Below are 13704 nucleotides of genomic sequence, written 5' to 3' on the forward strand. Positions count from 1 at the left end.
GGTCATTTTAAAAACACTTCCAAATGAGTCCATCATCTCCAAAAGACCATAAATGTTGCTCTTCAAATAAATAAAATTTTAAGCATAAACTAAATATAAGCAGAAAACACTACATATACTAAATTTTTTCATTTATGTTATGCATGCAATCTAGCGGTTTGTGTTAAGGGTATGTGGAAAAACCTTTCTTTCAACTGAAAGTTTGTTTACTTCGATGACAGCTTAAAGGCCAAAATTTGTTTCCAATTTTACAATCCAACCGACTCTACAAATTTTATGATTTATTGTTTATCATTATTACAATTGTTTTGATTTTCTTTTCTATATCTATTTGGGAGCATGTTTTGATGACATGGATCTATATTTAGTTGAAAAGTGTATGGAGTTTGTTTGAGATGCACTTAGGGTTCTATAAAAATTGCTCATTTTCTCGAAAGTGTAAATGAAAAATTATTTTCGCACATAACATTTTTTTTTTTTGCACGTTCTAGTTTATTTATATTTTTATTATTCTGTTATTTGCTTAATCTAATGACTTCCTATGCGAAATAGGAGAAAAACAAATAAGAAAAGGGAAGGAACATATAAAATTGAATTAAATAGAAAAATTATAATTATAAAATAATGAAAAAAAGGAAAAAATTCCGTGAAACAAAGGTTAAAATCAAGATTAGGAGGGACAGAGAGATTGATGGAAGAAAAATCTTCAATCTAGTGAGTTACCTGCTCGCTAGGTCTCCCATATAGTCATTGCTTTCGAGCATTTTCAAATATTTCTTTACTTTCTTTCAACAAAGCAAAGTCAGTCTCTTTCACCCTCGCATAACACAGAACCGCGAGTAGCCGGTTCCGGCCACGCCATCTCCTCCCAGTTCCTCAAAGTAATCAATTGTGATATATATTTTTCTGTAACGAAATTATAACATGCTTAATTCCTTGTTTAGCTTCACTTCCTGGCCTCCATAATCCCATGGATTGCCAATAATATTAGTTCGGATCCCATTGGTTTGCATAAAACCCAGGTCGCGTTTTGTGTTCCCGGTACTCATAAATTATTCCTTTCTGTATTGACTAGCTACTAGCTAGGGTTTCGGTCTACTACTGGGGTTTTAGTTGATTTATAAATTAGAAACCCTTGGGGTTTGCTGAGAGAGAAAAAAAAATGGAAGACTACAACAATCAAATGGATCATGAGAGTTCGGGTGGTAGGGGAAACTTCCTCTACGCCTCACCAAACCTTGGAGGAAATTATGGGAGAGCTGCAAGTGATCATCAGATGGGGATCAACACCTTTCATCTTCAGTCAAGCGGCGGTGGAGGCGGCGGCGGCAGTGGTGATCAGTGTAATTTTCAGTCTCCAGGAACACACCCAATTAATGTGAAGACCGAAGCCACCACATCACAACATGGCCACCAAAAATTTCAGTACAACAACAACAATAATAGTCATCTTGTTTCTTCATCAAGAGGGCACCAACCAGTTGTTCATCAGCTACAGAATAATTTTGATCTTCTAAACGACGATCACAGCCTGAGCTCCAACGAAGTTGAAGCCATCAAAGCCAAGATCATCGCCCACCCTCAGTACTCTAACCTCTTGGAAGCTTACATGGATTGCCAAAGGGTAATTGTTTTATTAATTAACACATTTTTCTCTTTCTTAGACCGGGAAGATTAAATAAATGAATATTTTTTTATACAAACATATTTTGTACTAAATTTATCAAATTATGAGATTTTTTGTTTTTAAACTTGAGTGAGAAGGATGGTACAATGCTTTAACAAACTCAGCTAAGCTCATCTCTTCGATTTATGAATCATTCGTGTTATGGATGTAGGTGGGAGCTCCGTCTGATGTTGTGGCTCGGCTCTCAGTTGCTAGGCAAGAGTTTGAGGCACGACAGCGGTCTTCAGGGACTTCAAGAGAGACTTCAAAAGACCCAGAACTGGATCAGTTCATGGTGATCCATATCTTCCATTTTAATTTTTTTTCTTAGTTACTATTCTTTTTAATGGGGATTAATATATTATATGTGCATTGCTTGATGTTTTCTTTTTTATTATTATAAACAATAAAATCTGGGTGGATCACTTACTAAATTAACAGGAAGCTTACTACGATATGCTGGTGAAATATCGTGAAGAACTAACAAGGCCAATACAAGAAGCCATGGATTTCATGAGGAGGATTGAAACTCAGCTTAACATGCTTGGAAATAATAATAATGCTCCTCCTCTTCGAATCTTCTCACCCTCTGGTAAGTGTTACTTACTTTCCCTACAAACGTAAGTGAATTTTGGACTCATATATCCATGTGCTAAGATTTTTCTTATGTTATACTAGACGTTTTCGAATTCTGTACTTAACGTACATCTATCCATCTTTCCATTACCGCTAACCTAAATCCATATACTGTATTTAAATATTATTGTACAAGTAGAGCATGGGGAAGGAGCTTGGAGTTAGAATTCATAAAATGGGAGATATGTGGATTTTTTGGTCTTGAACTGCTGCAAAACTGCTAGTCCAACTGTTTTGTCTCACCTTGAGGAGAGTACCCAAAACTTGTCAGTATCTCTTTCATTTTCTAGGCGTACGTCAAATCCGGTTATTTTTTTGAGGGAGACTAATTTGACCCATCAAATAGTGCCTTCCAATGTCCAAGAACAAAGAGGAAGCTAGAGGAAGAAGAAACCACACCCACAATTTTTTGATTCATGAGTCGCTTCAATAACTGTCGATGAACATACACATTTTAATCACGAGCTTAATAGTGTGATAATGACTTAATTTCTTTGCTTAGTTTATAGATTTGTTTAAAAATATATTCACATTGGAAAGGAAATGACTATTAATTAAGACAAAGACTTAGTGTAAATACCCTATTCTATATGTAAACAGTGATGAGAAGAGAGATCAAACATTTGATTTGGTTAATAATTCGCATTCTTTTTAGGGTTTCCACTTTCCAACCCAAAACCAAGACCTCCCATTTGTTTCATAAATCTGATTTTCTATATATAACATGATTGTCTTCATTCCCTAGTTCCTCACTAGATTTGGTAAAAAAGGTAATTTAACAACAAATCCGTATACACTAAAACCTTATACAAACCAAATAAAGGATAAAAACCTTGCAGAAGCAATAGTAAAAGAACATAGGATGCTATTTAAATCAGCTAGCTACACCATCTGGACGGTACGGACATGGCAGAATTCATTTGAAATAGAATACCACCATTTATTAAGTTCCATGTTGGCTATATACCTACATGCCCCAGATTTGACTTATCTTCAGTTCATGCACATGATCCTTCTTTAACTCTTTTATTTTTTATTTATGTTTTATGTGTGCATGAATCTATCATTGTTGTATTCCTTTATGGTGGTAGATCAGCTTTAGCTAACCTTGACAGTTTGTAAGAGATATTTTCTCACACCACGTGGTAAGTGTTTATTGAGCGAGTGATTTACCTTTTGCACATAAGATAAGCATTTATTGACGGGGTAACGCTAATGTGGTCGTTTCTTAGTTGCGCATAGAATCTCTATGTTTATCACACTCTACAGTCCACATATATTGAAGTGTTCATATATCTTAACCTTGACAGTAACTTATATTGACTGGTTATTTGATTTACTTTATGGAATCTGCATGATCTGTAATAGTTAACAAAGTTTGCTTCTAACAATGTCTGCATAATGCACTCGATCAGTAACAAAATGTATAATAAATCTATCACGAGATCTTGTAGCCAAAGTTGGTCTCTCCCTTTAAAAGTTCATCTTTTATAAGGTCTTTTTGGGTAATTAACTATATAAGAGCACACCACATGCACTTTCTGGGATAGAATTCCGGGATCTCCATTCCTGTTTTCACACACGTGTGTATATATATATATATATATATATATATATTTCTTGAAAGGTTTTCGTTGTTCGTTGTTCTTAGCGTGTTCTCAGGCGAGGGAATTGCTCCTCTCTAACAAAATCTAAATAGGCTAGAATGCTTCTATCGATAGAGTTTGCACGTCTGCGCATAGAATCATTTTTTTTGCCTTTTCATTTTGTTCTTAAATATATATATATATATATATATATATATATATGTGTGTGTGTGTGTGTGTGTGTGTGTGTGTGGATATGTGTGTGTGTGTGTGTATTAAGGGAAATGATTTTCACATGCGGCTCTGTCCTTCTGCGCACCCCAACGTCCTTGGTTTCTCAGTTTTTATACTTAAGAGTCACATGCATGTTAATATATGCAGAGGACAAGTGTGAAGGAATTGGTTCATCTGAAGAGGAGCAGGAGAATAGTGGTGGAGAAACAGAAGTGCCTGAGATTGATCCAAGAGCTGAAGACAGAGAGCTCAAGAATCACCTGCTGAGAAAGTATAGTGGTTACTTAAGTAGCCTGAAGCAAGAGCTTTCCAAGAAAAAGAAGAAAGGGAAATTGCCCAAAGATGCCAGGCAGAAGCTCCTTAGTTGGTGGGAGCTACATTACAAGTGGCCATATCCTTCGGTATGTTTTCGATTCATTGAGATTTTGAAATCCGTATTAAGAATGGGTACATGTCATTATGTTCGTCGATCATAGAGGAATTTTCTCGTGTCAAATATTATGTTGTGTTATATTAACTGGATTTCATATCATTGATTAGATGATGCATTAATGACATGTATGGCCCGGGTTTACAATCTAATAAAATGATCATATTACTAAACAGGAATCGGAGAAGGTGGCATTGGCGGAGTCTACGGGTTTGGATCAGAAACAAATAAACAATTGGTTCATAAATCAAAGGAAGAGGCACTGGAAGCCTTCCGAGGACATGCAGTTTATGGTGATGGATGGCCTACACCCACAGAATGCAGCCCTCTATATGGATGGACACTACATAGGTGACGGTCACTACCGTCTCGGTCCATGACCTAAACAACTCCGTGACATTGTGTCCTCTTCTGCTCACGCAAGGCTCACAGTTAAAAGTTGGCTTAATTAGTTTTATATGTATGATCTGAAGATAAAAGCAAACTGCTTATCGTAGTTCGTAATTTTTATGGCTAAGTACGTACGTACTTAATTGGGTAATGTTCTATATTCCACAATCCAAGCTGATGATTTATACGTATATGGATTTTTTTTCTTTTATTTTTATTGCGTGCTGTGTTGCTGCGATTTTACCTAGTGGTCTCTTTGGTATATTTCAGTAATGTGATGCTAGCAGTAAGCTGGATGGTTTCCATTGTTTCCATTATTTTGCGTGATATAAGACGTTCTAGAGTTGATGTTTGCTTCATTGTGCGCCAAAAAGGAGTGAAATATCAGTAGTTTAGAGCATCGTTAGTCTTTTATTTTAATGCATCCATACCGCCATGTTATAAGGCTTCTACTGTAGAAACTGAAAATAGGGATACCTTCACCAGGGACATGGATCCCCTTCGGATCCATTGGTCCTAATCCACCAAATTTCGTAATTCGAGCTATTGAAATTTGATCAAACGGTTACAAATAAGTGCTAACTTTAAAAGTTATAATAATTTTAACCGGTTGAAATTTCAATGGTCCAGATTACAAGATTTGGTGGATTATGACCAATGGATCCGGAGAGGATCCATGGCCCCTCCACCAGTAATCCAAGCTATAATCAATATTCAATTAAATTTTTTAATTTTATAATAGATTACAATTGGGAGCAGTATCTGCATAAATGGGGGTAAGGTTAGCCGACATTCACCTCTTCCAGACCCTGAGTAAAGCGGGAGCCTTGTGCACTGGGTACGACCTTTTTTTTAATTTTTTTTTATAATAGATTACAAACAACTAAACTTAATTGTAGTTGATATTTCATGTTCAAAAGTTAGGATTCCACCATTAAGTTAATTGGCCATATGGAGAATAGTTCGATCTCTTATAAGTCGTCGCAAAGTGTATTCTTTCACCAGTGTAGGACTCTTTTACCTTCACATCGACACATACCCCTCACATGTGAATAATTTTCAAGACAAACACATGGGCAACGAATTGAGGGACGTGTAGCCGTTGACATTCACACGTGAGCTAACTTGCTTTGATATCATAAAAAAGAAGTTGAAGTTCCACTATAAAACAAATTGATAATATGAAAAGTACTTCAATCGCTTATAAATCCTTGTAAGATTTATCATTTAACCACCAATATATGACTCTTATACCTTATTATCCTCACCGCCTTGACCCCTAGGAGAATAAATGTGGCTCCGCCGTTGATTAGAGCTTTTCTCAATAAAAGAAGACATAAACTAAGCTGAATAATCAGTTAGCCCATGGTGGAAGAGCGGCATAACTTATTTCTTATAAAATCACCTTTCAGACAGCCTCTAAAATTCATTAGCAAAACGCCAATGAAGTTTTGGTTGGTTCAGTTCCAATCTGAGATCAAGTTTTAAAATAATTCTCGAAGAATTTTTTTGGATAGATTAATATAGGTTAATGATAAATTAAGGACCCGCACAATTTTTTTAAGAAAAGCTAATGAAAAGTTCAAAAAAACTTTAATTTTAATAAAAAATAACAAATGATGGTGTAATGAATAGTACTAGAAAAAGGTAAAAATATCATTTTTCGTTAAAGGTAAACACTACCGGAAGTGTTTCGTTCAAACTCTTTTTTTATTTTTTATTATTATCTTCAATGGCAGCAGGCATATTCAATTTTTTTTTTTTTGAGTTTTTAACGAAAAACTTGCGGTACTGTTTACTTTAACAAAAAATCACATTTTTACACTAAAAAGTCAAACTTAGTACTATTCACTTTACCCTTTATTTTATTCTTATCGTTAAAACTCAAAGTTTTCAAATTGTTTTGATTAGTTTTTTTTATTTTTTTTTGAGTGAGGGGTTGCCAATCGAGAGACAAAACAAGAAAGGTTTAATACGTTACATTATGGTTGGTGGACTGACCTATGGATATAGGGTTAGGACTCGGAAATACATATTTTTTTGGCCTAATCGGATAAATGGTCCCCGTGGTCATAGGGTATTCGGATGATAGCCCCTGTGGTAAAAAAATTTGGATTTAAACCCCTGTGGTCACAGTCTGTTAGGATTTAAACCCTTGTGGTCTAAGTCTGTTAGGATTTATGCCCTTCTGTCATTCCTCCATTAGGTTTAGGTTGGTAAAATCGGATAAATGGTCCCCGTGGTCATAAGGTATTCGGAAGATAGTCCATGTAGTAAAAAAAAAATCGGATTTAAACCCCTATGGTCTAAGTTTGTTAGAATTTATGTCCGAAACTAGAGGTTCTGTCATTTCTGCGCTAAGCTTCCAGGTGGAGCAGAATTTCTCTGAGGAGACGCGACAGAACGAGGTGGAACTAATAAATCACATAATTCATTAAAATCCAAGATCTAATAAATCAAATAATTCAAAATGCCTTTATAAAATTAAAGAGTTTTTAACTCCCGAATATCCAACCGATTAATTAATTCTTTATAACATATTCTATTTTTCTTTGACAAATAAGACAGTAATCGTTGGCGTTTTCCCAGAATTTTACGTAAACCTCTTTGAGATAAATAGTTTTTTTGTGTAATTGTAAATGTGAAGTAAGTCTTCGTATCCTATTGGTGAAACTAACTATTTGAAATTCAACAGATCCTCTGTTTTCATCTTTTTCTTCTTGTGAAATAACTGAGATGAATGAATTTTTTTACCATAAACTGTAATCTTTTCTCCCCCCTTCTTTTATTGTAAGATATTTTTTATTGATAGATACTCAAAGAAACTCTACTCCACTTGTAAGCTTAACAAATGAATGACATAACCTCTAATTTCAGGCATAAATCATAATAGACTTAGACCATAAGGGTTTAAATCCAAATTTTTTCTACCGCATGGGCTATCTTCCGAATTCTTTATGACCACGTGGACCATTTATCCAATTTGGCCAACCTAAACCTAATGGAGGAATGACAGAAGGGCATAAATCCTAACAGACTGTGACCACATGGGTTTAAATCTGAATTTTTTTACCACAGGGGCTATCATCCGAATACCTTATGACCATAGAGACTATTTATCCGATTAGACCTTTTTTTTTTACACTTAATTGATACTTGATTTGTAAAATTTACTTTGCAATAAATTTATTGATCCGAGTCGTCTATATTTTAGACTTTAGTACATCATTCTTGGATCATCCTTGTAAAAAAATTAGACAAATTCAAAACCATTAAGACATTTATTTGTAATGAAAGAAATGGACGAATATACTTTGAATTTAATCCAACTGTTATATGGTTTCAAATTTAGTTGATTTTTGGTAGACAGTTCGATTGTTGAAATACATTACAGAGTGACCCATAAAAATATATTGTCAAAATGTATGTGAAAAACATATGTCCCTAAATCTTAATCCATATATAATATATGGATAGTACTATTCACACACCCATGTTTACCTCACACACACCTTTGTTAATTTTTAGTTACATTGATCATCTTTAATTCAATCACGATCGAAAATTAATAAAATATTTGTGAAGTAAGAATAATTGTATGAAAGGCTTTAAGAAGTCATGGGATTGGATGGTGACGTGCTCTTGGCATCCAGCTACAGGAAGAGAAAACAGAGAATCATATCATGAATAATAAGGTTGGGTAAATTCCAATAGGAAATAGTTAAAAGAATCTTATCTTTTCACCGTTAGGTCATCTCCAACAGAAGAAAGACCAGATGTCTCGTTTTAGTCATTTAGCCCTCCAAGAATTTTTTTTTATGAACAGTGCATGACTATATTTCTTACCATCTCCAACCGAGAGGTCAGAGGGTCATAGGCCAAACATAGCCCTGTGACAAAAAACCATCTACAACCGTAGGCCAAAGGGTTATAGTATGGAATGTGAAGAATTGAAATAAAATAAAGTAAGATAGTATGGAATGGTGAAAAATATGTGAAAAATGATGTAGAAAAAAATTAGAAATTAAAAATAAAAATAAAAAAACGTCCAAAAAATAAAAAGTGGGATGAGACAAAAAAAGTCCTAAACCCTAAACCCTAAGGGTGCGTTTGTTTGGCCTCATTAAATGGGACTGGACTGGATTGGACTACAGTCCCATGTTTGGTAGGTGCTGAGACTAAGTTAAGTAGGACTAAAGAGGACTCGTTCCGACTAGAGAGCTCGCTAGAGGGTCTTAGTGAGACCCCCCAAAATGAAGCGGACTGCTAAGACGTTCGCTCTTCGCGTCGTCTGCTCCATGACCTTGCCGTCAAATCCTCACAATCCTTCCCTGCATGGATCTTCCTCTCTCTCCCTTGCTATATCTTTGCACTGACATCCCCGCATGGACCTTGCCGTCAAATCCTGACAGTCCTGCTAGATGCCAAGCCGATCTGCATGACCCAACCTCGATGTCGAGCCGATCTGCAAGACCCAACCCAGATCATGTCCTTTCCCACTCTTTCCTCGTCCTGCTCGAATCAGAGTGTCGTTGTTGGGTATACAAGGAACGCAGCTGCGATTTCGATTTCGATGTCGATTGAAATTCAATTTTTGATTGTTTATGTTTTGGGAGCTTTATCGATTCAAATGGAGGAGAAAGATGTGGTTGCAAGTAGTGGAATTTGGATGGAGAGCTTTATCAATTGAAATGAAAAAAAGTTGTGATTGGAATCTATGGAGTTTGGACGGAAAAAAATAGACAGAACAGAGGTTTCAGGCAGGAAAAAGAAATAGAAAAAGAAAAAAAAAGAATTAATTTTATTATTTTTATTATCCTACTTCTAATTCGATACTGCACCAAACGCTTCACTAAGTTAGTCCTGCTTAGTCTAGTATAAGCCAGTCCAACTTAGTCCCTAAAGCTAGTCCAGTCCGAGATAGTCCGATGCAACAAACGCACCCTAAAGTGGCTAGCCAGCGGGTTGGCCCTTTGGCCATTTTTTGTCATGTGGGGCCCACGAGCCCTTTGGCCTAACCCTCGGTTGGAGACGGTTTTTGGGTTATTTTCGACCTTCTGGCCCTCTGAACCCTTCAGTTGGAGATGACCTTAGTATAAAGATATTTAACTGAACCACATACAATTGAACTAATTCACGTCTTCATCAATTCCTACATAACATCTTCAACTTTGTTACTCCGATGGGATGTACATTTCCAATCTGAAGCAAAATAGAATGAAAATAAGTTTCTTGATCGTGTTGTCATGAAAATTGCAGGATAAATGAAGACTAAGAGAGAAGCTACAAGTGACCACTAAAAATAAAGCTCACTACCAAATACTGGATATCATCACCGTAATATTGTTCTCAAAGAACATTGAGCCGATGACTCGTCATTCTAAATATCCACCTATGAATAACAATAAAGGTAAGCGACATGGGTTATTGGTAGGGCTGCAACTTGGATACGAATCTCCGATTTCAAGCCGAAATATTCTAAAATATTCCGTCCCATTCATATACTGTAACTAAAATTCTTAAATTTGAAAAATTTGGATAGGAATTGGAATGTATTTAATATTCCGAATTCGATACAAAATTCTGAAACTTTCATAGCTCTGTTATATACACTTAATTATGTACTTACTGACTTTGGATTTGTAATACACTGTACTCCAATATGTAATTATTTTTTCAATTATAACTCCTTCGAATATATTACATACAAAAAATGAGAATTTGAGAACTATGAAACTTTATATTATGTAGGGTGAGCCATGGTGATGACATTTTTTTTTTTTATCTTGGTATAGATGAAGTCATACAACTCCTATAATTTTGAAACTCTAAAATAATCTGATTCCGGAAATACTGAATTTGGTATGAGTTTATGAAATTTCAAAATTAGAAATAACATGCATTTCCGAAACTTTTTTCTTTCAAATTAAAAACATGTATTTCTGATCCGATTTGGCCAAAAATCAGGCCTAGTTAGTGTTGTGGGCTTTAAACAATCTAACTTTTAATTCCAAGTGTCTGGGCTATTAGGTATGGTTATAAATTTCTATACAGTATATTATGCAGTTATACAAATTTCAAAAGGTTTGCAATATTGTGAAACAAAGTCTAAACCCAACATGTAGTAGTAGTCTCACTATTCCTAGATCACTTGAGTTGAAGCTTTAAATAGCTCAATTGCAAACCATATTCAGCTGAAAAGTGACAGGGTCTATATAACAAGTTGATAGATGAACTTTGAAGCAAGACTTGTGTTAAACAATTTCTAAGCATGAAAATACTTAACTTCTTACATATATACAATGAGATTCTTGTTTGCATACAACTCACACTTACATGTTCTAACAAACCTTTTCTTTTTGTGATTTTAATGCATTAATTTTGCATGTGTGTCAGACTATAGACACAAAAGATAATTTCTACTGTAAAGATACGTTATTTGCTAGTGAAAGAATAAGTTCATTGCTAAAAAGAGAATGCAAGCATTATTCATTTGCAAACAGAAAACAAAGAAGGTAAATAGATTCTTCTTAAAGCAGCTAAGCATCTTCTAAACAAGAATCCCATGATGTTCTTACATAAAAAAGGAATTTCACTCACCGCCCTTCTCATATCATTACAGCAAACAATGAAATAAATATTAAGAGAAATATTATCGGACTAATAGTCAGTTAACACGTTTGAACGTCTTATAGATACAACACGGATTTATATTTTGAGAGATTATATTTACACACCCCAAATTACTTCTCCCATACTTTTTAAATTTTTTTAATATTTTCTACACACCACCAACACTTGATAGAAAAATATTAAAAAATTAAAAAGATGTGGAAGAAGTAATTTGGGATGTGTGAATATAATCCCCTTATATTTTTCTGTTCAAGCAATCAAATAGCGCAGCCATGAACACTATGCAGGCCCTTTTTAATCATTGTCCAAGAGGTTACCACTTGGTGAAGTTATGGATCCATGATATGCACCCACACTCTTTTGGAGTTATATATATTCTTTTGTTTCTGTAGCTAGGCCGAGACAAGAAAAGAACAATATCTTTTTTCCGAGATTACGAATTAGATTTGTCTCCTTCACCCTCGTGAACCAACCTAACACGGAACGATAAGCAAAAGTGCTCATAAATTAATACTGAACAATCATCATCTCAGTCCACATTAGCTTATATATATGATGCTACGCCTAACACTAAATCTAGTGGTATATCAATTCCAGTTTTTCCATTTTGATGATATAATTTAACCATTATCTAAAGTTATCATCGTCGTCATCAAGCACACAACCTAAAGCTATCCCTGTCAATTTCTCCGGCAGATCATTGGAGCAAATGCAGAACTGACTATTATTATTTTTGGATAAAATTAACAAAGCATAAAAGAAGGGGACTGATCATTGATCAAGGCAAGTACTTTTGGTAGTTGATACGAGATTATAGGAACATAAACAACATGATTATGATCCCGATGTTTGTTAGTCGTTTTGATCATAATTGCATCAACGGGGCAACATGAAGTGAAATAGCTAGATACAATTATTTATAACATCTCGCGTCTCTCATTTTCTAGATATTTAATTCACGAGATTCAGATAAATGATTTTAATATATTAATTAGAAAGACAGTAAACATGAGTTATTGGGCTAGGATTAGCTCAGTAGTGAAGGTGAGAATAAAATTATTAGTAGAAATAGTATACTGGATCCAAAGAATTCGAAACTCTTCAATATCTTTATAAAAACAAAATACACATAATTGTAAGTTAATACTTAAGGTGATACAAATAGTTTTATTCAAAAGGTTTTCTAAAGTCTGGAAATGCATATTGTTGAAGCGCTCTAAATAGCTAAGTAGCTAGTATATTTTTCTGCCTATGTAGGTCTTACTCACGCAATTAGGTTTGTTTTGCTTTTGTTTTGTCACTTTGTTTTTAAGGTACTGTTTTTATTAACAAATTAGGGCAGTGAAGCAGTGGGCACAGCAAACTTTAATATTTCAAAATCATAAGAAACAGTCCTGCAGTACTTCCGAAAATATCATTGTCAGATTACGCAAAATAAATGAATAGTCGGTTTGTAAGAGTTGGAAAGTATCACTTCTCCTTTTATTTCTAGCTTTCTTTAGCATTAAAGATTTGCTTTTCTTTCTCTTTATTTCTTTTTTTTTTAATAAAAACGAATGATATTCATTAAAATGGCGAAAAAATACATACAAGAAGATAAAATATAATAAAAAAGTAAACCCTTAAAAAAAAATCTTGCCAAAACTTTTAAATCGGAATCAAGAAAAAAAAAAGGTCATCATTACTGAACATAAAATGAAAACATGTAGTCACTCAATAAAACTATCATCAATCAAAATGTTTGCTATTATGTCCCGTGGTTCCTTAAATCCTTTATTTCTTTCTTTGATGGTAGACTACAACTTATAAAGTTGAATACGTCAAGAGAGCATTGAAATAATTTGAAATGGAAAATTTCTCCATACATCTCAGATCTTTTCAGCCAGGTTTCTTTTGTCATGTCAAATTGTCACAAAGATTGAATTAGGGATGTTAATGGTTATTGACTCAGAATTTTCTAGTATGTTTTCAGATATCTTAATTTCAAAACATCAGATTTTTTACTGTTAAATCTTAAGGTAAAGATGTAATAACCAAATCTAACGATCAATAATCTCAATATGTAGAATACACTATAATAAAATTTTCACATGGACCCATATGCTAATAGAAAAATTCGAATACCAAAA

General features: G+C 34.4%; 1 protein-coding gene across 1 annotated transcript; it reads left to right on the forward strand.

Annotated features, from left to right (window-relative positions):
• Positions 1 to 711: 711 nt before the first annotated feature.
• On the forward strand, positions 712 to 5153 carry LOC126605552 (homeobox protein knotted-1-like 2). Its single transcript, XM_050272966.1, has 5 exons — positions 712 to 1624; positions 1839 to 1961; positions 2108 to 2258; positions 4270 to 4523; positions 4729 to 5153. Exons 1-5 carry the CDS (start codon positions 1163 to 1165, stop codon positions 4930 to 4932), a joined length of 1194 nt encoding a protein of 397 aa, XP_050128923.1. The 5' UTR covers positions 712 to 1162; the 3' UTR covers positions 4933 to 5153.
• Positions 5154 to 13704: the final 8551 nt, after the last annotated feature.

The sequence above is a fragment of the Malus sylvestris genome, chromosome 15 (genome assembly GCF_916048215.2).
Source record: "Malus sylvestris chromosome 15, drMalSylv7.2, whole genome shotgun sequence".
In the NCBI taxonomy this organism is placed as follows: domain Eukaryota; kingdom Viridiplantae; phylum Streptophyta; class Magnoliopsida; order Rosales; family Rosaceae; genus Malus; species Malus sylvestris.